General features: G+C 35.3%; 1 protein-coding gene across 13 annotated transcripts in view; it reads right to left on the bottom strand.

Annotated features, from left to right (window-relative positions):
* LOC138700126 (zinc finger protein 235-like) overlaps nucleotides 1-27210 on the bottom strand; it is a 345990-nt gene that overhangs the window by 52580 nt on the left and 266200 nt on the right. For 3 of the 13 annotated variants that reach the window (XM_069826474.1, XM_069826473.1, XM_069826456.1), the window contains exon 2: nucleotides 17624-17797. The exons of 9 other annotated variants lie outside the window; for them this stretch is intronic. In XM_069826474.1, coding sequence (XP_069682575.1) covers nucleotides 17624-17738 — 115 coding nt within the window. In that variant the 5' untranslated portion in view covers nucleotides 17739-17797. Of the gene's footprint in view, nucleotides 1-17623; nucleotides 17798-26340; nucleotides 26431-27210 lie in introns of those variants that run through there. One more of the 13 variants, XM_069826466.1, reaches the window with a different exon arrangement.

The raw sequence follows: 27210 nt of genomic DNA, 5'->3' as shown, positions 1-27210 counted from the left end.
TTTTCTACATTAACCCCAGATATAAACCCAAAGAACGATAAAAAATGGCACAGTATGACATATTTTGGTAAAATTTCAAATAAAATCAACATTTTTTTCAAAAGTCAGAATATCCAAATAACATCCAACTAAAAACTAAATAACCTAAACTAAATAACCTGATTCCCAACTGACTCAATAATTTTTACAAATTCTCCAAAAGCAGAATATATAAGTTAAATTGCAAAAATTGCCCCATGAAATACGTAGGACAAATTCAAAGGAACTTCCATACCCAATATAATGAACATAAATATGATTTCAAAGACAATCGCAATAAATCAAAATTCGCCCTCCATCTTATTGAAACAGGTCATGAACTCACAAATACTAATGATGCACTATCCATAATACAAAGACTAAACAACTGTTCTAAAATAGACATTAAAGAAGAATATTTTATCGCAAAGGAATTAAATCTAGGAAATTAACTTCTTAATGAACAAATCCCCAACGTATATAATCCTTTATTCAATTTATTTAAATCATCAACAACAATCATAAACCTCCATAACCTGAGCTTTTCAACCCCACCCACCGATCACCTCATCCTACCCCTCCCACTTGATGTAACATCACACGCAGATTGTATTGCACGCTGTGCCTTTCACTCCAGCCGCTACAACCTACAATATCACCACACAACTCTCAACACAAAACGTAAATTTCACACAACAAAACATCAGTTACTGATCACATACAAAAGTATTTTCTCTCTTTCTCTCCCCCATTTTAATTCTTTGTTTGATTTAACATAATCTTCAACACACAAAAACATGTTTCGTACATATTAAAATTATTAACTTTTACAAACAATCTTCGACTTAAAACATAATAGTAATCCCTTTGTACTGATTCTATTTACATATTTTAATTATTTATATGACAATTGTTTTAACCATGAAACTCATTGTATATTAACTTTTAAAGTGTTCATACTTTGTCAACATCACTTCTAACGATCTGAAGATGGCACATCAATGCCAAAAACGTTAATCATTTTAAAGCATTCTACTTGTTATGCTAATATGTGAATAAATAATCACTTAGCAATTTGATAATCTACCTAAGACGACAATACATTTACTTATATTCAATTCCTCATTTTCATTTGTTGGGCTGTGTCAACAAACAAAACATTCCATATTGGTCCTCAGAAAACCTTCAAGAAATGCATCAGTGACCTCTCCACAATGAGCGTGTTACTGTTTGGGTTTGGTATGTATGTATGTATTTATTTACACTGCAAGTGGGCAAGCACCCGGTGGCAGTGGTATATACAATATTAACAATTTGCACAATTTAAAATAAGAGAGCCATGCTTCTTTAAGGAAAAGGGGATCCACAGTCACTGTTTGAGGAGTGTATAGCTCGCAAGGGCAAACATTTGGGTGATATTATCTTAAAAAAAAAAAGTTATGTCAAAATAGCAAACATTCTTCTGTAAGATGATAAAATAAACTTTTGAACAGAATCTATGTCGATCTTGTTATTTATTTTTGTAATCGAGGAAATCATTCTGCCGGGCTCTGTATTTATTGTTCTTTTCATTCTTTTTCAGGTTCTATTATTTACAACGTATATAACGTTGATGAAGATGGGACAGTGTAATTGTTGACATGAGCATATTTAGAGCCAACATGTCCCCAGGATACAATACACTCTTACAAAATCAAGGTCACAAGGTCATGCTTCAGATTTTCATATGGCAGAAAGAATTGAAAAGAAGTTAATATAATACTCAAATAAACAAATTAATAAATGCTGCTCTAACCATAGCTGGACTAAGAGAGGTTCACAGGAATCTATGACCATGCAATTGGATATACTTTATGTAGATCAATTTTATGTTGTAATTTATGTATGTTTACCTAATGATAAAATAATGGTATATTATTATTTAAATAAAAGTTACTAATTTGGAAAACAAAATTCTATAAAATGTTACGAAATGTTCACTTCATTAATATTTTTAGAATTCGTAATTAATATTTTTGTAAACTTTCTGCATGTTCTACAAAATATAACTGCTCACTCAACATCAAGTATACAACTCAAACACATATTAGTTTTATTACTTTCTTGCCACCAGGGTGTTATAGTAGGTGTGCAGGCAGCCAATTTTTTAGGGCAATCAAAAGAATAAATTTAATATATAATTTTAAAATAATTATTAATAATTTAGTGTTAATACGAATTTTACAAAAAAAAAACGTGAACTAATGTGCGCTAATTTGATATGAATTATTTCTGATTCCATTGTTGACAGAACAATAAATAAATATTTATATTTAGCAGATTTGATTCACATTTGAATTTACTTCAAAAACAGAATGATGTGAAATGTGCAGAGTTTGAATATTCACTCAACAATCAAATCTCTTGTCTATCGTTTTCAACATTTCCAGCCACTGCATAAAATTCGTTAGTGCTTTATAGTTAGCAGTGTGGAGAGAAACTTGGTGATTAAGAATAAAATATAAAAGGTACATATGTAATGTTTTCATTGATTTATAAAGAATCTGCACAGAAAACCTTGAGATAAGTTTGGGTCATTACAACGTTTTAATTCATTCAAAAGGAGTACTGTATAGTATTTTGTGCAGTATGAGAAAATTATTATCATTATCGTTATCATTATCATTACTATACTACCTGAGCTGGTTTGGAAACTATTTAACAGATGTTCAATTAGGAAATTCTCTCTCTCGGATCCATTCACTAGTTTATGTGGAGTTCCCCAAGGTTCTACACTGGGACCTCTTTATTTCCATTATTTTTAGATGATATTTGCAGAAGAAAGAGTTCAAACTGCCTTTTATTTGTGGGTGACCTGAAAATCTTTTGCAAAATCAATAATCCGGCTGATTGTCGAATTTCGCAAAATTATATAAACACTATTGTGCTTTGATCTGCTGATAATGGAATGAAAATTAATGAATTGAAAACTTCTGTAATTTTCTTCTCAAGAAATCCACTTCTCTTAAATCTAATTATACTCTTAATAATATCGGTATAATAAGGAAAGACTGTATTAGAGACCTGGGAGTTCTACTCGATACCAAATTATATTTTCATAATCATGTCCAATGTATTAATAATCATTCCATTAGAATGCTCGGACTTATAAGGTCTATAACTTATTCTTTTTCTACTCCAGCTACTCTTGTAATTCTATACTACTTCCTCGATTCCAAAATATGGTACAGATAGATGTCATTTATTCCTTTCCAAAATATGGTACACATTTGTTAAAGCTCTCAATAATATAATGTAACTTTAATACATCTTCTAGATACTTATTTGTTTGATTAATTAACATAAGAAAAACTAATAAATAAAGTACATTTCATTCTGTGTGACGTCAAATTAATAAAACAAAACACAAACATTGCTTTGAGAGAGGCAAATCAACATAAAAACAGCAATAAATTACAACCCATTTTATACAACTGTTGTGCCTTAGATGTTTTATTCAAATTTGACTGGGTTGCTGTTACATTCTGTGCAACAGGAACACCACAGCAGGTGCCCATTTGATTTCTGTTCATAATGAACTATTTAAATATTATAGTTTGATCCATTACAGAAGATTAGAAACATTCACAACTGCACTGTCTGATAGTCCCTTCACTACTTAACAAAATACCACACCGCGAAACATTTTGTATGTGCATGTACAATAATCGAACTTGTTTTGTTACTATACCGTATTTTGGAATGGAAGGAGTATACATTAATCACATCTAAACTCGAATGTGCATCTGTTGTTTGGAATTCTATTACTTATACTGACTCAGTTAAATTGGAAAATATTCAAAGAAAATTTATGTCCCTATGTGCTTATAGGTTTTTACCTAATTCATCTGTTTTCAATTATGAGCGTACCTGTAAATATTTTAACTTTTTTAGCCTTTATGGTAGACGACTACTTATTCTTTCGTAAGGCCTTAAAGAGTGACATTGATTGTGAATCCTTCATAAGCAATATCTACCTTCGTGTCCCTTCTAATGGTTTAAGATTTCAAAAAAAAAAAAAAAAAAAAAACCTATAAACCTAAATCTCTTCCTCCAGTTGTCAGATGCATGAAAGCTGCCAATTTACATTATATTAATTCGAATCCGTTTAATGTATAGTTATGTTGTCTGGTTATTCATATATTAAGTATACAGAGTCTCTCAAAAATACAGGGCATAATTTCAGGTATGTATTTCCCACATGTAGACAATCAAAATAGTTCATTACAACATGTGTCCGGAAATGCTTCATTTCCGAGTTATGGCCTTCATAACATTGAAATTCACCGGAACGTTTTTCTTTCCGCAGGTCGTTGTCATTACAGAAGATGTTCAAAATGTCCACCTCCTGCTTGAATACAGACCTCACATCGATGTCTCATTGACCTGCGAACACGATCCCAAACTCCAGGAGTATTGCGTATGTCCTCAGAACATGCCACAATTCGATTCTGAAGGGATTCCAAATCAGGCACCGGAGACAAATAAACCAATGATTTTAAATGGCCCCACAAGTAGAAATCGAGAGGGTTCAGATCAGGTGAGCGAGGAGGCCAAGCAATTGGGCCACCTCTACCTATCCATCGATCAGGAAACCTTCGATCCAAGTACCGGCGAGCTGTATGACTGAAGTGTGCAGGAGCGCCATCATGCAAGAAGTGAATGTGTTGACGATTAATCAGTGGAGTATCTTCTAAAACATGAGGTATGGTGTTTTCCACGAAGTTTGTGTACGCCTGCCCCGTAAGTCTGTTTACAAGTACATGGGGTCCAACTAATCGATCACCAATGATACCGGCCCACATGTTAGGGAGAACCGCACCTGGTCATGAGATGGAACAGTTGCACGTGGGTTTTCATACGCCCATACATGCTGATTGTGGAAATATGTTATGCCATCTCGTGTGAACTGTGCTTCATCTGCAAATAATACTAAGGCAGGAAAGTTCGGATTTACACCACACTGCTGCAAGAACCACTGACAGAACCTAACTCGTGCAGGGTAAGCTGCTGGTGACAGGGCCTGTACACGTTGCAAATTATAAGGATACAATTGATACTCTTTCAACAGTCTCCAGACAGTCATATGAGAAACATTGACTTGCAACGCTACCCTTCGTGTGCTGATAGAAGGAGTCATGTTCACAGCTTCCAGAATCTCCTCCTGTACTTCTGGAGTTGTAGATCTTGGTCGTCCCCTTCCCAAACCAGGAGAGTTAAATTTTCCATACTCGCACAGACGGTAATGGAGACGTACAAATGTCTTCCGATCTAGACATTGTCGCTGTGGGTACCTCTCCTGGTACAAACGACGAGCCAGCACAACATTGCCGTCTGCCTTACCGTACATGAAGTGTATCTCTGACAGCTCTTGATTTGAATACATGTCGCACAGTCTAACGCCTACACAACACTGAATGTAACCTTCGCCTCGGAATGAGCTGTCAGAGTGCCCTCCTAATGTCTCTTTTGACGGCAACGACCTGCGGAAAGAAAAATGTTCCGGTGAATTTCAATGTTGTGAAGGCCATAACTCGGAAATAAAGCATTTCCGGACACATGTTGTAATGAACTATTTTGATTGTCTACATGTGGGAAATACACACCTGAAATTATACCCCGTATTTTTTAAACACCCTGTATATATCTATATCACATTCATTTCAATTATTAATTAGTGTCATTTAGTTATTCTGTATCATGTAATTTACAGTTATTTATTCATTGTGTCATTTTTGTTTGTATTTGTCTCTAATTGTAATCTTGTGCTGAACTGTTAATGGTCCCAGGATGTTATACAGCACAATAAAATATTAATAAACAAATAAAATATTATTATTTTTTGTAGGTTATTTTATGACGCTATATCAACATTTTAGGTTATTTAGGTCTGAATGAGACGAAGATGATAATGCCAGCAAAATGAGGACGGGGTCCAGCACTGATAATTACCCAGCATTTGCTCATATTGGCTTGAGGGAAAACCCCGGAAATACCTCAACCAGGTAACTTGCTCCAACCAGGATTCGAATTTGAGCCACCTGGTTTCACGGCCAGACGCACTAACCATTACTTCACAGGTGTGGACTATTATTAATATTATTATTGAGTTGTAGATAGGCAGAAAAACTAAATGTCTCTCTAGTGCTTATTATCGCAAAAGGAAGAATGAAAGTGACAAAAAAGGGAAAAATTACTAGATTCCTGTTGAAATTCGTAAAGTCAGATGAAGGTGATCCAACTGCATCAACATCAATTGGTTCGGAATTTTTCCCACACAGTAAGAACGAAATTGAAATGGAAGGTTAAAAACCAGATGGGAAGTTTAAAGTTTGTTTGAAACTATGCTTGGAGAAAGGGTCAGTGCCGAAATCAAGTTGTGGGGATAATAGTATTTGTCCTGAATTGACGGCAGAATGTGATTTAAAAGATCCCAGTACCTGGCCACCTATTGTTAATAACACAGGCCTGCGAATTTCAATTTTTGTTTTGCGGCATGGGGTTAAACAGGTGTCTAAACCTAATTTTGGTATGCTGAATTCAAATCTGCCTTCCACTTTTTCGTATCATGTACCAGTTTTCTTTTTGTCATGGAGAAAACAAATATTTAATATTTGAATAATTTCTAATTCTTAAGTGCAATTTAAAATCCATGAAACATTGCAAGCCATGATAAAATCTCAATTCTAAACATACAACACTTCAAACTGAACTACGAAACTTCAAACATATCTTATGATAATTATTTTCTCCTCCGCTTTGTTGAAAACGAACATTGAATTGTCCACACCTGTGGAGTAATGGTCAGCGCGTCTGGCCGCGAAACCAGGTGGCCCGGGTTCGAATCCTGGTCGGGGCAAGTTACCTGGTTGAGGTTTTTTCCGGGGTTTTCCCTCAACCCAATACGAGCAAATGCTGGGTAACTTTCGGTGCTGGACCCCGGACTCATTTAACCGGAATTATCACCTTCATTTCATTCAGACACTAAATAACCTAGATGTTGATACAGCGTCGTAAAATAACCCAATAAAATAAAAAAAAAATAAAAGTAAACACTGAATTGACTTGAGTTTATGGCCCTGATGATGGTTATCTCTTATTAAGCACTAACAGTAGTGAGCCAACATGGAGACATCCCATTGACTCTGGTACATCGATTCAATCTCCTTTATTTTTTTTTAGTTGGTTAATTAACGACGCTGTATCAACTACGAGGTTATTTAGCATCGAAGAGGTTCGTGATAGCAAGATGAGGCCGAGGATTCGCCATAGATTACCTGACATTCACCTTTCGGTTGGGAAAACTTCGGAAAAAATACAACCAGGTAATCAGCCCAAGTGGGGATCGAACCCACACCCGAGCGCAACTTCAGACCGGCAGGCAAGCGCCTTAACAGACTGAGCCACACCGGTAGCTCCATCTCCTTTATGTCTTGGTGGAATAGCTCTCCCTGCTCTTCACTTAGTGCACCCAAGTTTTCCGGGAAATATTGCATCTGAGTGTCTTTAACTTTTCGAGCATGGTTTTCACAATATGCTCATATTGGTCATCTTTAACATTACCCAAAAATTTGTTTATAACATGCTTGAATGAGTCTCAAGCCTGAAGCTCTAACTCTAAGTCAGTCATGATATTTCTAAAATGAACATCCTTAATGAGTTGGTGAATCTGTGGACCATCAAAAATGCCTTCCTTCACTTCTCATTCAGATAATATTGGAAATTTTTCAATAAGATATTGGAAACAGGGACCATTTTTGTCCAAAGCTTCGACAAATTGCTTCATTATCCATAATTTGATATGCAAAGGGAGTAGCAAAATGTTTTGTGAGTCAATCAGCAGGTGATTTATAACATTTTTTGTCCCTGGCACTAAATGTTTTCTTTTCTTCCAATCACTAAGAGGTAGTGTCTTTCTCTGGCTCTAGAGTCCCACTGACACAAAAAACATGGGAATTTGGTGTACCCTGCTTGTTGCCCCAATAAAATACCGCACACTTTAAGATCACAGCACACGTACCATTTGCGTTCATTATATTTAATTTTTTCTAGATGAGTATACAAATTCTGATATATTTCTTTAAGGGATGTAGAATGAGCTATTGGGACAAGCAAAAATATTTCCATTGTGTAGAAGAACAATTTTCAGACTTCTCTTGCTTGAGTCAATAAATAGATGCCAATCTTTTGATTCGTAAGCTGTTCCTAGACGACCAATCAAGTTAGGAATATCACAACAATACACTAGTTTCCCTTTCTTTACAAAATATTTTTTTGACTCTTCTTCACGATGTTTGTACCAGTAGAAAGTTGTTTTATGTCCTAAAAGATTCCTTTTCAACCTTGAATCTAAAAGTTCATTCTTTTCTTTGGTAAGACCCAAATCACATACCAAATCATTTAATTTTGACTTTCTCAAAGGATGTGGATTATCATCTTCTAAGTCTGGGGACAAATTTAAATCATCTTCTGCACTTGAAGTGTATGGAGTACTAGTACTACTCTCTGGTAATACCGTATGTGGTGATGAAATTGGAACATCAGGTCCATGTGGCACAGACCTCATTGCTGATGACAAGTTTGGATATGAATTTCATGTTGAAGATATACCGATAAGCTGTCACAATTTGACTATAATTATATGTATATTTACCGCCTTTGCTTATCATACAAAATGAATGAGTTAATTAGTCATATTTTCCTCATTAACGTTTTCGGTACGTAACTTGTACCATCTTCAGATGTTTGTATATTATTTTAATTGTAAACCAAGCCTGTGGGTGCATGTATCTGGACTGAAATGGTCAGTGTTTTTGTGTATGCTGTGCGGTGTCGGTGAAGTGTTGTCATGATTACACAAATGATCACCTTAACTCTTATATGCTATTTGGTACCACACTTTATCAAACTTGAATTGCAATGTTTCTGTCGTTGTTTAAAACACTATGTAAGACACTGTTTAAAAACTGTTTAAAACGATTTAAAAATATTTAAAAGCACTTAGTTTTTACATCACTTTGACTATGTGAAGTATGTGATCACTGCTGGTTGGAAGTTAGATGAGGCACTTGTGGTGATCTTGTTTAGCGTTGAGTTGGACGCAAGGTCGTGACATGACTATGTTTCTAAAAGTGATGTTGAGACACTTCTATTAGATTGATGGCTTATGTAATATTATAACAGGATGAAGATTGTCAGGTCCGTGGCTATAGTATCGCCTGGCGTGTCTGTAACAATATGATTAAATTAATTTATAAAGTTGGGGATGTTTGTAATTGTATTGGAAATTCCTTTGGTATGGTTAACTGCAGTGCCTATTATGTAAGAAAAGTAACTTACAGTTATGGATGTATTGGTCTGCTCGTGCTTGATGCTAGGCTGATACTAGAGCGAAGGACTTGTTCACAGTATTTTAGTTAGTTATAATATCTGTTTCCGGAAGTAGAGGGGGTGTCGGTGTAATCTGTGTGTGTGATTGTTTGGGCGGGAGTAGTTTGAATAAATTGAAGAGTGGGTTATTTATGTTGGCTATTTGTTCATTTAGTAGAGGTTTTCCTGAGTTGTGTTCTTTTATAATATGAAATTGTTCCGCCGTTTCTATTGTAGGGTCGTTTGTGATTTTTAGTATTTTCAGGGTGTCATTAATGTTTGCGAGTTCATGGTTTTCTTCTATAAGGTGTTGTGCAAATTTAGATCTATTTCTATTATAAACGAAATCAGAGGTATGTTCCTTAAATCTTATTTTAAAGTTGCGCCGGGTCTGTCCTATATATGTTTTGGTGCAATTTTTGCAGTTTAACTGGTATATGCCGCTGTTTAGGAGGGGTTCATTATGGTTGGTATTATTGGGAATTATATTGTTTAGTTTGTTGTTGGTACGAGGGGCTATGTTAATATTTTGTTTTTTGAAAAAGTTGCTAAGTTTGTTTGTAATTTTGCCGTAATATGTTAAACTATGCCATTGTTTTTTTGTTTTGTGTTTTCTCAGGCTGTAATGTTGTGTATTCTTTTTTATGTAGTTTTGTTTTTCTCTACATAAAAAAGAATACACAACATTACAGCCTGAGAAAACACAAAACAAAAAACAATGGCATAGTTTAACATATTACGGCAAAATTACAAACAAACTTAGCAACTTTTTCAAAAAACAAAATATTAACATAGCCCCTCGTACCAACAACAAACTAAACAATATAATTCCCAATAATACCAACCATAATGAACCCCTCCTAAACAGCGGCATATACCAGTTAAACTGCAAAAATTGCACCAAAACATATATAGGACAGACCCGGCGCAACTTTAAAATAAGATTTAAGGAACATACCTCTGATTTCGTTTATAATAGAAATAGATCTAAATTTGCACAACACCTTATAGAAGAAAACCATGAACTCGCAAACATTAATGACACCCTGAAAATACTAAAAATCACAAACGACCCTACAATAGAAACGGCGGAACAATTTCATATTATAAAAGAACACAACTCAGGAAAACCTCTACTAAATGAACAAATAGCCAACATAAATAACCCACTCTTCAATTTATTCAAACTACTCCCGCCCAAACAATCACACACACAGATTACACCGACACCCCCTCTACTTCCGGAAACAGATATTATAACTAACTAAAATACTGTGAACAAGTCCTTCGCTCTAGTATCAGCCTAGCATCAAGCACGAGCAGACCAATACATCCATAACTGTAAGTTACTTTTCTTACATAATAGGCACTGCAGTTAACCATACCAAAGGAATTTCCAATACAATTACAAACATCCCCAACTTTATAAATTAATTTAATCATATTGTTACAGACACGCCAGGCGATACTATAGCCACGGACCTGACAATCTTCATCCTGTTATAATATTACATAAGCCATCAATCTAATAGAAGTGTCTCAACATCACTTTTAGAAACATAGTCATGTCACGACCTTGCGTCCAACTCAACGCTAAACAAGATCACCACAAGTGCCTCATCTAACTTCCAACCAGCAGTGATCACATACTTCACATAGTCAAAGTGATGTAAAAACTAAGTGCTTTTAAATATTTTTAAATCGTTTTAAACAGTTTTTAAACAGTGTCTTACATAGTGTTTTAAACAACGACAGAAACATTGCAATTCAAGTTTGATAAAGTGTGGTACCAAATAGCATATAAGAGTTAAGGTGATCATTTGTGTAATCATGACAACACTTCACCGACACCGCACAGCATACACAAAAACACTGACCATTTCAGTCCAGATACATGCACCCACAGGCTTGGTTTACAATTAAAATAATATACAAACATCTGAAGATGGTACAAGTTACGTACCGAAAACGTTAATGAGGAAAATATGACTAATTAACTCATTCATTTTGTATGATAAGCAAAGGCGGTAAATATACATATAATTATAGTCAAAAAGTTTGGATATGTAATGCCCACTTTGTTTTTCTTATTGAATGCAGATATTTTACACAGACAAAAGTAACAGTCATCATAATGACTTTGTTGCTCACGCCATACCACAGGAACACTAAAGGACATAGATGAACTCCATTGTGCCACTGTCTTAGATTTTCTACACACGTTTTAGACACAATATCTGGAGCGAAATTCTTGTCTTGATCTCCTAATTTAATTTTAAAATAGGCCAGATACAAACTCTTGATAAATGTAGTAACGTTTCTTTTCTGTTGCTTTATCACAAAACACCCACATACATAACAAAAATTGTTCGGATTGTTCACACAGCCTCTTCTAGATATACCACTCGAACTTGTCATTTTTTCCAAATATAAAATTCACAACACAATACACATTTAAAACACACCCACTGAGAACTGTACTGAGGATTTGTGAGATAAGTTCCTTTTGTTATATTAGAAAATCCCTTTTTATCATCTCTGCAGTATCTTTATTAGTTGGGATATTGGACTTTTTTTGGGCTATTTTACGACGCTGTATCAACATCTCAGGTTATTTAGCATCTGAATGAAATGAAGGTGATAATGCCAGTGAAGTGAGTCCAGGGTCCAGCACCGAAAGTTACCCAGCATTTGCTCATATTGGGTTGAGGGAAAACCCCGGAAAAAACCTCAAGGGATATTGGATCCCTAGTGCCAAAACAGATGAGATAGGACTGAGGGAAGAACCTATCCTCAATTAAAAAATATAAAACTGTAAACACAGCTAAACAGAGATTAAACATGGTGTCAAATGATTTAGCATATATACACATTTTAATCATCCATGTTGTAAGTCGGATATGCAGAGACTGTAATACTAGAATGGCGAACTTTCAATTATGTGTTAAATACAGAATTATGCAAAATCTGTACATGATACGCAAAAACTATTATTATTTTCGAAATCAGCGAATCCAATTTGACCATTATGATGTAAAATATTCTGTGTCGCAAAATCATCACAGGCCTGTGTAATCATTTATTAGAACTCATAATTCAGAAGGGACCTGTAACACCTCAAAACATAAACTTTCCTACAGATTACATGGAAGATCATTTTCTACGTCTCAATTTATGAAACTCTTCCCTAATGGCGAAAATGTTCAAAGAGCTTGGTTAATCTATTCCGAAAAATTCAATAGTGTGTTTTTCTTTTGCTGCAAGCTGTTTGCTTTGAAGAAAAACAAATTAACAGACAGTCAGGGGTTTCCAGAATGGAGTCATTCCATTCCAAATCACTCAGCCCACACCTTACATCCTCTGATCTTTATGAAATTTGGCACATTTGCAGACCTTCTTAAAGTAAATATTCATACAAAATTTTAGTTCCATATGTGATATACTTTAAGGAAAACAGGACTTCAAATAATTTTCAAAGTAAGGGATTTTCTAGCATATGACTTTATTTTTACTGGTGTAACTCAAATAGTAATTAACTTACAGACTTCAGAGAGATCTCAATCAAAAGCTAATGAAAAAATCTCTCAAATTATACATAACACAACTATGTTTGTAATTATTTAGTTTGCAAAGTCATATAATTTGACCTTTGACCTTGAGTAACTCAAAATATGTCACCTCAAAAAAAAAATTGAAAAAAAAATGCACAGAAATGAGCAATATTAACTTCATAATATCCAGAATATTAAACTGGGACACTAACATGTTATCACGAAGTAATATTTTATATAGTGAAAAATGCATCATAAAGCAATGTACAAGTGCAACATACAATTTACAAGTAACTTATAGGTTTCAAATTAACAAGTGTAAACAAGCAATAATGATAAAGTAAATAACCATAGATCTTAATTTACCTCAATACTGGCTTGCAAGATTTGAAACTTAATGTTTATTGTTGTGATAGCATAAAATGTTCGTCCTGTTTGGGTTCTAGCATAACTTTTGTAAAGATAGCTGTCTTTTCCACATTGAAAATGTCAGATTTCTCAGGATATGTAAATGAATGTGAAGGTCCATATAAATTAAGAAAGCTTATTTTAATGTTAAATCTATCTTCGTTCACATTTACAACACATCCTAGCCAATAGTGACCATCATACAAGCAAGCAACAAACCCTGTTATATCATTGAGGACAACTGCTATATTTTGCTTTGTTGTCAGTGATTCTTCTTTCACTTCACAAAAATGGGAAAAGATTTTCACTCTAACAATATTATGGTTGAATGGCATAATACAGTGTAGCTTTTGTATACCAGCAATTGTCTGAATATTTTTTAAGTGCTTCTGAAGCAGAGAATCTTCTTCCTCATATTTCATTCATTCATTCATTCATTCATTTAGTGTTCTGCCCAAGGGCAGGTCTTTCACTGCAAACCTAGCATTCTCCAATCTTTCCTATTTCTGCCTCCCTCTTTGTCTTCTCATACGATCCATATACTGGTATCTTAATGTAGTCTATCATCTGGTATCTTCTTTGCCACGAACTCTTCTCCCAATCACCATTTCTTCCAGTGCATACTTCTGTAGGCAGTTTCTTTTCAGCCAGTGACTCAACCAATTCCTTTTCTCCTTCCTGATCAGTTTCAGCATCATCATATTCCATATTACTAATATAATGAAAGTGACACAATCTAATGTTTTTGAACACAACTCAAATAATTGTCTTAGTGTCATGATCTGTGACTTGTATGAACATTGCAGACTTGTACAGGCAGCCAGTCTTTTCAGAGTGCCTGCTATACCATCACATGGATCTTTACCATGGGATGTGGCAAAGAAATGCCACTCTGCTGATACAATGAAATCTGTGTGATGATAACATAGGTTTACACAGTTCTTCCAGTTTTTATACTCTGTTGCAGAATTATCAGAAAAGTTATAAACATGTTCAGGCATTCTATTTAAATTGGATTCCAGAAACTTCATTAAATGACGTTGGAAAAGATGAACACTAATAGTATCATGCCGAAGACATTCTAATATTATCATATCAAAAGAAATGTCATCTACTGCAAAGGTTTCAGAATTTCTGTAATAAGCTACAAAGGGGTGGATTGTGGCTTGTTCATTGTTCCAATGCAAACTTTGTATCTTATCCTAGAGAATAAATGCATAATTCTCGGAAAATCACAAATCATAATTTATATTCATTTTCAGAAAGATTTTCTTTCAATTCTGTTAAGAAGTGAGACTATTGGGTTGCTATGAAAGAATGGAGAAGGAACTGCTGTAACTTTTTCTGAAAGATTTCCAAAAAATCTTATGTAGAAGACAAAACTGTCTGGAGTACTATCTGTTGGTATCCATATTTTGTAGGTTATTTCATCAATTTTATTCCATTTACCTCAAACAGATTAGCCACATATTCTATTAAATGTAAAGTACAGTCAGCTCCAGTTATAGTGAACCTCTGCGGACCAGCATATTTCGTTCTTTATATCCAAGGTTCATTAAAACCGAAGCGTCTGTTTTTATACTACTGACGTTCTATACATACAGTATTAAAACCTGTTTGGGACAGACCGCGTTCAATAATATCAGTACTAATGTTCGCTGTATCTTCCAACTTACACACTTTACACTTTGACATCCTGATGTTCACAGTTCGAAACTTGAATCTAATCTGGCCATGTAGGTAGTAGGCAGTGACCGCTTTCGCACCTATTTCCACTAGAGGTATGCTACTGTGTACTACTCGGCCTTGGAATTTCCCAGGGTTCACTTTTACAAAGATGTGGGAGGAAGGGTTGAGGACCATTAAACTATAATCCTTCTTGTATTTACCCTTTGGTCATCACTCTACTTACTTTTACAAAAGAAAACACTTTCTCTTCCTATTCTTCTAATAACCTTTTTTAAAAGAGTTAGAACTAATCCTTCCTTTATCCCTCACTGCATACAATATTCTCTTCAACATGTTTCAAGCTGTCCAGGAAGCTGAACAAATCCTTTGTCTTTCAATGCACTTAAGGAGTAGAAGATTTGAACTTTTGTTCTGAACATATTCTTGGAAGTTTATAGGCGAAAGGGTTTCCTAAATTACCATTTTGTCCATTTTAAAATTACATTTTCTTGGAAAGTTACAGTTTTAGGTTCATTATACCCGAAGTGAAGGTTTGCTATAAACGAAAATATTAAAGTACTTTTTAATGTATGTGGATTTAGATTCACTATAACTATAACCGAGTTCACTTTATCCAGAGCTGACTGTACTAGGACAGTTTTCACATGATGATAGCTAATACATTGGCTGTAGAAAATTACAAATTAATTTACAAAGACAGACCTTGTAAGTGTTAAGTGGAAAGTCTTCATGACTTGTCAAATCTTTCAACCTACAACCATCCAACATTTATCTAACATTCTGAAGGGTGCTGCAAATACACACACTATGGATACCACTTGCTCCAGCCAGAACACACTTCCAGGGTCGCAATTCAAAAAACTTGGATAGTCCTCTTTTGACCTCGGGATGTTTATCTTTAAATGATCTGTAAACTTCTTTCAGATTTCCTAAAATCAAACGCTTCTGTTTATGAATCTCAGTTCTATTTACTTTCACAGAAACAAAATCCTTTCCAGGCAAACAGCGGCTTACGTCATCACTGTTACAGAATGCTATTACATGGGTCACAAGGTTGCCACTCAAACTTCGTCCAGGTCTAGAATTTTGTAATTGTTTTGCTTGTCTTCCTAAATAATTAGAAGCTCCAAATTCTTATTCAATCTGTCGAATACTCCAACTTTTTGGAAGGACTGTCAGTATTGAATTATTTTTACTATCTGTGCCACTATTTTAAAATTTATCTTTTAGCTGGCTTATAATTTCAGATTCCGGATTTTTTTTTCATAAATTAATTGTTTCGACACTAGGCACGAAAGTCTTTTTCAACACCTTACTAACTTCATCAAATTTTTTCTTAGAGTATTCTTCTTTTCAAATGATAAAGAACTTCAGTCTAGTTTAACAGACCACAATAACCTAAGAAGAACTGTCAATAAAGTTCAGAATCGGCACAGACCAGTTAACGAGAGGTCGCTGCTGGATTTAGTGTTGCAACATCCAAATACCCATACTACCAAAAGTGAGCAGTTCCTAATTTTCTATTCAGGTGTGGGTAATTTCAATGTTTCTCGCTTTATCAAAGATCAAATTTCTGTCAGAATTACAGTTCCAGGTAAAAATATGATTATATTTACTCTTGAAAAGTGTACCAAGAATATTCATGCAATTCTATTGTTAGAATTCATGGAAAATTGGAAGGGTTCTTTTCCCATTAGTGTTCGCATTGACTACAAAAAACTGTAACACTCTTCAGGTAATAATAACATGATATTAAACACTCACAATTTGATATCTTTATTCCTAATGTTAATGTCCCACGTTCATCATTCTTGTCGACGATTTTGACACAGTTTTTTTATAAGTTATATTATACATAGTATGCTTCTAGTTATGCTACAAAGCTAATAATATTATTAAAAAGAAGAAGAATATTTATTTAGCCTACTAACATATGAATAAGAATGTGACATAATATACAGAATCAATTATTTTTTGAGCAGCTTTCACTAAATGTGAAATGGAAAGAAGCATAGAATGCAGAGTTCTACTACTTTACACTTTGCACGTGCACAGTGATGCCTATTTGAAGCTGCCACAAGATATCCTGTACCACCAAGACTTGGCAATGTTGATTAGTGATCGTTGAAACTGATGCCCATCCTGTTCCAATTGGTATGTTTCTTTACCTTTGAAAGTATGTTTGCATGATGAGTGACAAAATTCCAGGTGTAAAATATTGTATCCTTATTTCTTTATTAGTAACCATGAAATGTGCCACCAGTGCCATCGATTGGACTCTTTCCATGTGCTGTTGCAGAGAAACTCGAGTCCAAGTAGTATACCAAATTTTTATGTAGGCAGTTAGTTCTTGAGGTGTTAAGACACATTGAGACAATGTGTAGGCTAGCTGTTTAACTGTCCACCAGCACCATCTGAGAAAACATGTAGCACAAAAATGACATCCCCATCACTACCAGCATGGTCTAATAAGGCCTTATTGAAAGAAAAAACTGAATCCTTATCTTGATGAAGTTCATTACTTATGACAGCATATGGAATAGTGTTACCATTTCGTGAAATGATGGTAGTGAATATTGTTACTTCTTCAGAAATCCAGTGTGCGGACATTATTTCATTTTGCTGATGAATAGCAAAATTTTCGGCAAAATCTTCTTGTAACATAGCTTCATTTTTGCAGCAGGTTTGTTTCAGGTGCCGAATTTCTCGGAGTTGAATGTTTGCTGTAAAACAATGTCGAAGTAGATTAGGAAGTTGGCTTAATAATTTTTTCTTTTGCTTCAAATAATGTTTCTCAATGAGTTGCATGTGGTTTGTACTATTCCACTGATAGTAACGGACACAAATGTCATCCAAATTGTCAATTTCACAGTCCTTGTAACGCTTTATAGCATTATCAATAACTTTACAATTGAGGCAGTTCTTTCCAAAACATGCCTTATCCATTTAAAAAAAAAAAAAGAGTTAGTGGTACCCTGACTTTTTTTGTTAGGCATGTAATAATTCTATCCTAAGTAATTCTGTTAAAACTTTTTTCCCATAGAAATCTGTAAGGAAAATTTTAGTGTTATTCTGCAACTTTCCTTATCCACTGTACATGTTATTCCATAACTCGCCTAATACAATCATAAGAGACTTTTCAGCATGTGATATGATGTCACATTTTCCTGTGGTTTGTGTCTATGTCTACGGTGCATCACAGTCATTATTCTTATTTGAAAGTATGTTTGTGATGTAACCGAATCAGTAATACACATGTTTATTATTAATATTTAGAGGATGACAGAGAATATCACTTCTGCTGCTAAAGGTAAAGGAATTCAATACACGGAAAAGCAATCCAGATTCCTGGAAGATGAATCATGAGGAGGAGATAAGGAAGCCATCCACCAGATGAGGAATTATTTTTCAAACATGCTAAGTCTTCAATTTATAAAATAATTGGAAATTGGCTTCTGAGAATATGCTGAAAAATCTTGCATCATGGCATTTCAAATTCTCCCCTGTGAAATGATTCCTTATTAGTATAGATGCACAAGGGAAGTGTGACAGTTAGGGGATAACTCACTGTATCACAGACGTCGGTGTGGGAAAATCAGTGATGAAAAAAAAAGGGAAAATTATGCAAGATATGAATATACTGCCGAGCAAAAAGACGCAATACTTGAATAAATTTGAAATATCAATCCGTAATACAAATTATAACATTTCTGTGTGCTTCTATGGACCTGTTTGTGTTAGGCAAGTGTTAATTCATGTTTTGGGAAGAAAAGTATACCCATTGGGTCGTTTGTGACACCCTCTTTGCCACTTCCTGTCCGATACTGTATATTTATTGCTGTGCCATTAAAATTTACAACCCTAAACCCAAGCGGCTAAAACAAAGTTACAACACTATAGTTTTCTTTTTTTTGCTTATAAAGGAATTCTGTGGTATTGAACTCAGTTTTAAACAACATTTAAGAGAGTTAAGATACCGTTAACCCCCCGAGAACGCCGCTAGAGTAGTCACATTGGAAAAAGATGACCGCAGCTTACGTTATGTGGTACAGGTGTCGGATACATGGCTCCATAGCTCTTGAAGAGTATCTGGAGCATGTTTACGGACATTTCTTCCTAAAATGTCCCACAGATGATCAATTGGGTTAAGATCCAGACTGCGTGACGGCCATTGCATGAGTTGGATCCCTACTTCATTGAGGTACTGGAGGACGTATCGCGACACGCAAGGACGTGTATTGTCCTGCATGAGCACGTAACTGTCACCAATAAATGATGCAAAAGGAAGAACATGTTGCCCAAGAATTTCTTCAATGTAGCGATGGGCAGTAAGAGACCCATCTTCCACAAAACAAGATTCGTTCGTGCAGTCAAACTGATGTCTGTACACACCATCACTGAACCGCCCTGAAATGCTGTCCTTGATGAAAAGTTGCATGGAGAATACCTTTCTCCAGTCCTCCACACTCTCTCTCCTCCATCTGAGGATCTGAGGCAGAATTGGGACTCATCTGAGGACAAAACTGTTCCCCACTGTTTGTCAGCCCATTCCTGATGTTCCCTTGAAAATTGTAAGCGAGCTTGACGATGTTGTCTTGTAAGTTCTGAGCCAAGGGCAGATCTTCTGGATATCAGGCCAGCATCATGTAACCTCCTCCTCACAGTCCACTCACTGACATTCACATCTCGCACTTAGTCTAGTCGATTTCTGGCTTCAACCGCAGTGGTGTGGCGGTTATGCAGCACTTGAAGGCGCAAGAACTGGTCATCTATAGCAAGAAGTTGACCTTTTCCTACCATATCTCGGTCTTCGAGAATATAAACCAAGTTTCTTGCACTGTACGTGAAACTGTCGATGGAGTTGTATGCAACACCTGAGCCACATAACGTAAACTGCGGTCATCCTCTACCAATGCGACTGCTCTAGCGGCATTCATGGGGCTTAACGTCATCTTAACTTTCTTACATGTTGTTGAAAACTGAGTTCAATATCACAGAATTACATTATAACCAAAAAAAGAAAACTATAGTGTTGTAACTTTGTTTTCGCTGCTTGGGTTTAGGGTTGTAAATTTTAATGGCACAGCCATAAATATACAGTACTGGACAGAAAGTGGCAAAGTGGGTGTTACAAACAAGGCCCTACACAAGTGGCTGCGCAGTTCATACGGGACAGGTTAAATAGAACGGTGTGCACGACGCCATTACTGTGGCAGCTCAAGCTAGCATGCTATCAAGTTTCTAGCTACAAATATCACAAATATAAGTATCCGGACCCTTAATAATACATCAAAATATGATAAACTGTGAAATTATTGTTTAACCTTACTATACTAAAATAATAAGTATACAATACGATTTATAAAACCAATATAACTGGATTACATTCCGTCAATAATGTTTCATACGAAGGCCTGCCTATTGCACTTGAAGAAATAAAGTACCTACAGTATATGCTCTATAATTATATTATTTTTTTCAAAACTAACAATCCTCTTGATATTCATATATAAAATGCTATACAAGTGTTATTGTGACGAACAAAGTGACAATAAAAACGCACAGGAATGAAGAAAATGTATACCTACTATTTATCCTAAAAAAGTAAAGGGACTTTATTATGTTGAGTGCTATTAATCAATCCACTAAATCTTACTTCAAAATGCATTAATTTGGAATCTCAATAATAATAATAATAATAATAATAATAATAATAATAATAATAATAATAATAATAATAATAATAATAATAATAGTATTAATAATAATAGTATTAATATTAATAATAACAATAATAATAATAATAATAATAATAATAATAATTGAGGGCTATTATATTATGCTGCTGCTGCTGCTGCTACTGCTACTGCTACTACTACTATTACACTAGTCTACAAATTTTAACTTTGAAAATTGTGCCGAAATGAAACATTGTTACTATCCACATATTTGCCATGCTGAATCCAAAAGTGGAAGCCATTTTTCAGCATCACCCTCAGATTTTCAGTTATTACCCTTATTACACATCTGAAAAGTTGAATACTATCTAAGCAGTTCCACATTTTTAATATCTAATGCAGAATGTATAATCATTGTCTTCCACTAATATAGTGGTGTTAGTACTAAAAATAAAGTATCCTTTATGTTGTAATGATGTAAACGGCTACTTAAATTTACGTAGTGGAAGGCAGGCATCGCTTTAAAACACTTTTTTGTGTATGTTGTAGTATCCTCTCTTTGTATGAACCAGCAGTAAACTCTCATCATAGATGGATCCCATCTCCTTTATAACGCTGTTCCATCTGTAAAATGTCTTGATGAAAGTGGTCCCTTTATTTGTCACGCACTGCGCCCAAGTTTGTAGGAAAAATATCTAAATGAGAATGCAGGAAGTGAATTTGACAGACATCCTGTATCCAAAATTCTTATAATTTTGAAAAAGATTCTGAACTAGTTCGTCATTATTTTCTTCCTTCTTGTTGCCGAGGAACCCATTCACAACATTTTTAAATGACTCCCAAGCTGCACTTTCGTTTGGAGTTAATTTTTTCTAAAAAAAAAAAATTGGTCACCCATCACTTTTTCAATCTGAGGTCCAATGAATATTCCTTCTTTTAACTTTGTATCACTCAAACCAGGGAATATTCTTCGTAGATATTTGAAACCTTCGCCTGTTGTGTCCATTCCTTACATAAAGTTCTTCATGAGCCCTAATTTAATGTGTAAAGGATGGAGATATATTTTTTGTGGGTCAACTAAAGGTTTAAATTTTACATTATGTTTCCCAGGAGTGAAATCTTCTTTTCTTGGCCATTCCTTGACTCTATAGTGATGTTGAGTATCTCAGCTGTCCCAAAGGCACAGGAAAAAGGATATTTAGTGAATCCATTCTGCATTCCATGTAGAAGACTTTAAGATCCCGCAAATATGCCAACAATGGTTTTCATATTTTAATGGCTTCAAGAATACGACACAGATTTTTGTATGTTTCTTTCATTGCTGCACTGTATGCTACAGATGTGGAGGGAAGTTTATTGCCATTGTGTAACAAAACGGCTTTCAGACTAATTTTAGAAGCATCTATAAATAATGCCACTCTTCAGCATTATGTGTAATATCTAGTTTTGATCAGCCCATTTACATCGCTGCATGCACAAACTCCAGAATCTGTGACTAAGAAAAATGGTAATAGATCCTTATTTATGTTTCTAAATACTGAAACATTAGCATCTTTATCCAGCACCTTCCATTCCTGAAGACGAGATCCCAGAAAATCAGTCAGCTGTTTAGTTAAGTACAAACCACGTATACCAATCATTGAGTTCCATTTATGTTATTAAATGCAGCTTTTCTTCTCTCTCTTCATCTGAAATGTAGACGTCATCCCTTGATGTAGAGGGCTGCACATCATCAGATGACGTTATGTGAGATTCCGATTCCTCTTGCTATGTAGAAGGTGGAATGGGAACAGGTAAATTTTCTCCGTGGGGTATTGGTCTTATAGCTGACAGGAGATTAGGATACTGAATGAGTCTCTTATTTTTTTAAGAAAATCCAGTAACATTGATTAAGCAGAAATAACAATCATCTTAGTGGTTTTTTTGTTCACACCATACCATTGGTTCGGAAAGTTTTTACAACTACGCCTTTGCTTCTTTAATTTCATTTCACACAGAACAGCTCACACTACTAACAAAACCTCTTCACTCGAACTAAACAAAGTACAGACTGTCTCTGTTTTCATTATCAGGTACCCTGTAAGTCTATCTTATCTTTCAAGTATCAACAAACCATGATTCAGATGTGTCAAGTGAAGAGGAACTTGGTATAATGGATAGAAACCAAAGAAGCGCTACATGTATACTAGGTATTGAAAAATGTGTATAAATTCTATATTTGCAACATTGAATTATTGAAATTTATTTCATGTGTACGTATGCATACATCAAAATTAAACATAGGCACCTGTGGCTTCCACCAATTTCCTCAAGCGGCAGGTAATGGAATCCACAGTCTTCTGGAGTAAGTTGAGCAGGGCATTGATGATAATGCCCTGAATCTGTGCTTCCAATTCTTTATAGTCTCTGGACGGATTGTGGCATTCCTTCCTTTCTCCATATGGCACCATCTCGAACGAAAACAACGGAATTCCACACTTCATAGCGAGCAGCAATCTGCGCTCTCACGCGAACAAATAGGTGATCAACCATCTTTGCTATTGTTGCGCGAACCGCCCCTCATGGCCACCATCTATACTATGGACGAGCAAAAGTTCATACTCTATTTAATGATCTATATGTACACATATTATGGTTCCATCAATATTAAAAATTCTACAGCCAATTAATAATACCTAGTTACTTCCCACCCGCACTGTATTTATAGCTATCCATGAAATATAACATTGTTGCAGTGCTCAGAAACCTGAAGTGATGGAAAAAATCTGATTACATATTCGTAATCAGCGCATCAGACTTGGTAATAATCAGCATTCTGTTTGTCGGCACAAAAAATGTTGTAGACTAGTGTTATTATTATGGGATATTGTAGGTCTCTTTATTAAATCAAGCGTCAGATCTGAAAAATTTACTGTTTACAATGTCATGCAAATTTTCGTTAATCAGGCTGTTTTTTCTTCAGTTTTTTAGTCAAGCTTCTTAAGTTTGATATTATAGTTGCATTTATGTCACATCCTCTGATTGAGGTTCTGGCTGATACGTAGGCCTACATCTATTATGAGGCAGTACATCTCACTTGACGATATGTGTCAGAGGAAGAACAATTGTTTGTATGCATCTGAAATCTGACTAGTGTAATATGTAGCTAGTCGGCGATGTATGCAATGGAGGGGAAAATAAACTGGCCACCCTACCCCATTATCTCCTACCTAAAAATAATATTATACCACGAAAAAAAGAAATTCTACTAAATAGCCTATACTTTCAAATGATGAAGTTCAAACCAATGGAAATTAGGTCTATGTGAACTTAACTTGTTTCAACAATGAGCCCATCAGCATTAGATATTCCGAAAAATTAAAGAGGAACGAAACTGCGTGACTTTCCTTTTTTCATGTGATTTCCGGAAGCAATCTTCTGTGAAATGTTCAGAATACTATTTATGTTGTGATAATTTGTTCAAATAAAATTATCTCTTCTAATGGCAGACAACCAATCGCAACAGTAGTTCTGCTTTTATAATAATGTTTCTATCTTATTAAAAAAATAGCAGCAATATGTTTACCGAAATAGTTTTAGTGTAAGCTAACAGAATAATTCAATCTACATAAAAATGCTACTTATTGCCTGCATTAATTGCACTTTAAACTATTAGATGCATTTAAATATCGTTATTTACGCAAGAAAAGTGATGCTGTAGCCTTTCCTGAAGCGATTTGTGCAGTTATCAGCCTTACAAAAATGCATCATTATGATAGATTCATCAAATGCACACTGGATACACTCACAGTCACTATCACAACTACCTGTTAAATGCCACACTTGCCACAATGATGTCGATGCGCGAAAGGTTTCAATTTTGTACAGCACAGCAGCGCTCGCTGTGCGTCTAGGTAGGTAACTATAACGTCATTGGTTACAAACGACCCAATGGGTATACTTTTCTTCCCAAAACATGAATTAACACTTGCCTAACACAAACAGGTCCATAGAAGCACACAGAAATATTATAATTTGTATTACAGATTGATATTTCAAATTTATTCAAGTGTTGCGTTTTTTTTGCTCGGCAGTACTTTCTATAGAATTGCCAGTAGTCGTCCTAAACCCTGTCAAAGTGAAGGACGTAAATGAAAGAATTTGCTAGAAAAGGATTTAGGGGTACACTGGGAAAAGAATGAGTTGCATATCTTTCATAAGAACTTGTTCACAACCGTTCAGCTACAGAAGGCAAATCTTCCCTTAAAGAAGAGGAAGTTTTTTTTCCTTTTTATCTGGGTATAATATAAACCATTTTCACTTGGTTGCTTGTAACTTTTCATTAATTCTCTTTTATAAACAGGTATATGTTTTTTTTTTTTTTTTTTTGTTTTTGAAACTAGTGTTTTAGAGTGTTCCTTTAGTATTGTCACAAAATTATTTATTTTACTTTATGAGTTTGAGTAATTAGAAAATATGTTCTGTAATGCATTACAATAGCATACTACCTTTTCCAAATTTATGTTGTTTTTATAATGTCCTGAAACAAATAAAATCATGTAAAATAAATTGGTCTGCAAACCACAATCGAGGTGCATTCAAGTTATAACACCTCCGATTTTTTTCTCACAACTGGGAGCAGATAGAAACAAGCGGTTTGTTTTAAAATACACGTGCACACATTGTGAATGAGTGACAGAGATGGCAGCACTGTACAGCACACAGAACTCTAGTGGCTGCGGTGAGAGTGAGGACTGTTTTTGATACTTAAAAGGGCGATGTTTTCATTACCAGAGCAGCGTGTAATCATTCGTTTTCTCCATTTCGTTGGTGTGACACTAATTGAAATTTATCGCCAGTTGAGTGAGACATGTGATGATGGTGTCATGGATGTGTTTAATGTGCGTTCGTGGGTGCGACAGTTCAAAAAAGACAGAACGTCATGTGACAACAAACCAAGAAAATCTCGGTCTTGCAACAGCCGGTCTGATGACATGATCAAGCGAGACGAGAAAGTTGTTTTGGAGGATCAGCGAATGAGTGTGGAACACATTGCCTCCAAAGTTGGCATTTCCTTGGCACACAATCCTGCATGAAGACCTGAAAATGCGAAAAGTGGGTGACATGAATGCTAACAGACGACCACAAGGCTGTGCGCATGGCAAGTTGCCAGGCAATGTTGATGCATGATGACAGCATGAATAGACTTTCTTTTCATCGATTGTGACAATGGATGAGACATGGATGCCGTTTTTCAATCCAGAAACGAAGTGCCAGTCAGCTCAATGGAAGCACACAGACTTACCGTCACCAAAAAAATTTCGGATAAGCGCCAGTGCTGAAAAAAAAAGATGGTGGCCATGTTCTGGGAGAGCGATGGTGTAATCCTTACTCATTGCATTCCAAAGGGTACTACAGTGACAGGTGCATCCTACCAAGACATTTTGAAGAAAAAGTTCCTTCCAGCATTGTGTGCAAAACGGCCAGAAAAGGCTGCATGTGAGCTCTTTCACCAAGACAACACACCAGCACATTGGGTGAACGTGACGCAGCAGTTTCTTCGTGACAACAACGTTGAAGTGATTTCTCACGCTCCCTACTCATCTGACCTGGTTCCTAGCGACTTTTGGCTGTTTTCAACAATGAAGGTCACTCTCCATGGTCGCACATTCACTAGTCGTCCTGCTATTGCATCAGCAATTTTCCAGTGGTCAAAACAGACTTCTAAAGAAGTGATCGCAGTGGCCATGGAATCATGGCGTCGACATTGTGAAAAATGTGTACGCCTGCAGGGAGATTGCATCGAGAAGTGACAAAAGTTTCAAATTTTTCGTGTGATTAGTTTGTGAGAAAAAAAATCGGAGGCGTTATAACTTGAATGCACTAGTAATGATGGGTTTAAATAAACCAAAATGTGATAATTTTTGTTCTTGTGATCTGAATAAAGTTACATATATAAAATAATATCACACATTGTGATTTTCAAGGCGGAATATTAATAGGCTAAGAAAATAACCAAGATGTCTTAATTTTGCTTTATTTGTGGCCATTTCAATGAAATTAGGCAGATTAATATGACCTCTTTTCTCTAGTGTTGCCTCAAAACTAGTTTTATCCACAATAAAAAGTTTAATAACTATGGTTCTGTAGAAAATATTTATGTTTTCCTGCTTGATAGTCCTCTTGATCTTGGTTTGAACTGTTAGTAAAATATTCAGGAAGTCTGACTCAATATTATAAGAATTATGTGTTTTTCGCTTTTCCCGAAAAATTACTTAATAGTGGATAAAGCAAGTTCTGGAAAGAACCATCTCCATTGTCACATTCACCCAAGTGAAATGTAGTAATATCTTTACTGCAAGTTACAGCAGAAAACAATCTGTCTAGATCAGAAGGTAATTCCTTCCAACTTTTCGAATATCCCTAATTAATAAATCAGCATTTTTTATGATATTTGCAGCAACAGACGTTCAGATACC

This window comes from Periplaneta americana, chromosome 5 (assembly GCF_040183065.1).
Source record: "Periplaneta americana isolate PAMFEO1 chromosome 5, P.americana_PAMFEO1_priV1, whole genome shotgun sequence".
Classification (NCBI taxonomy): domain Eukaryota; kingdom Metazoa; phylum Arthropoda; class Insecta; order Blattodea; family Blattidae; genus Periplaneta; species Periplaneta americana.
This window is presented reverse-complemented; position numbering and strand designations above follow the sequence as displayed.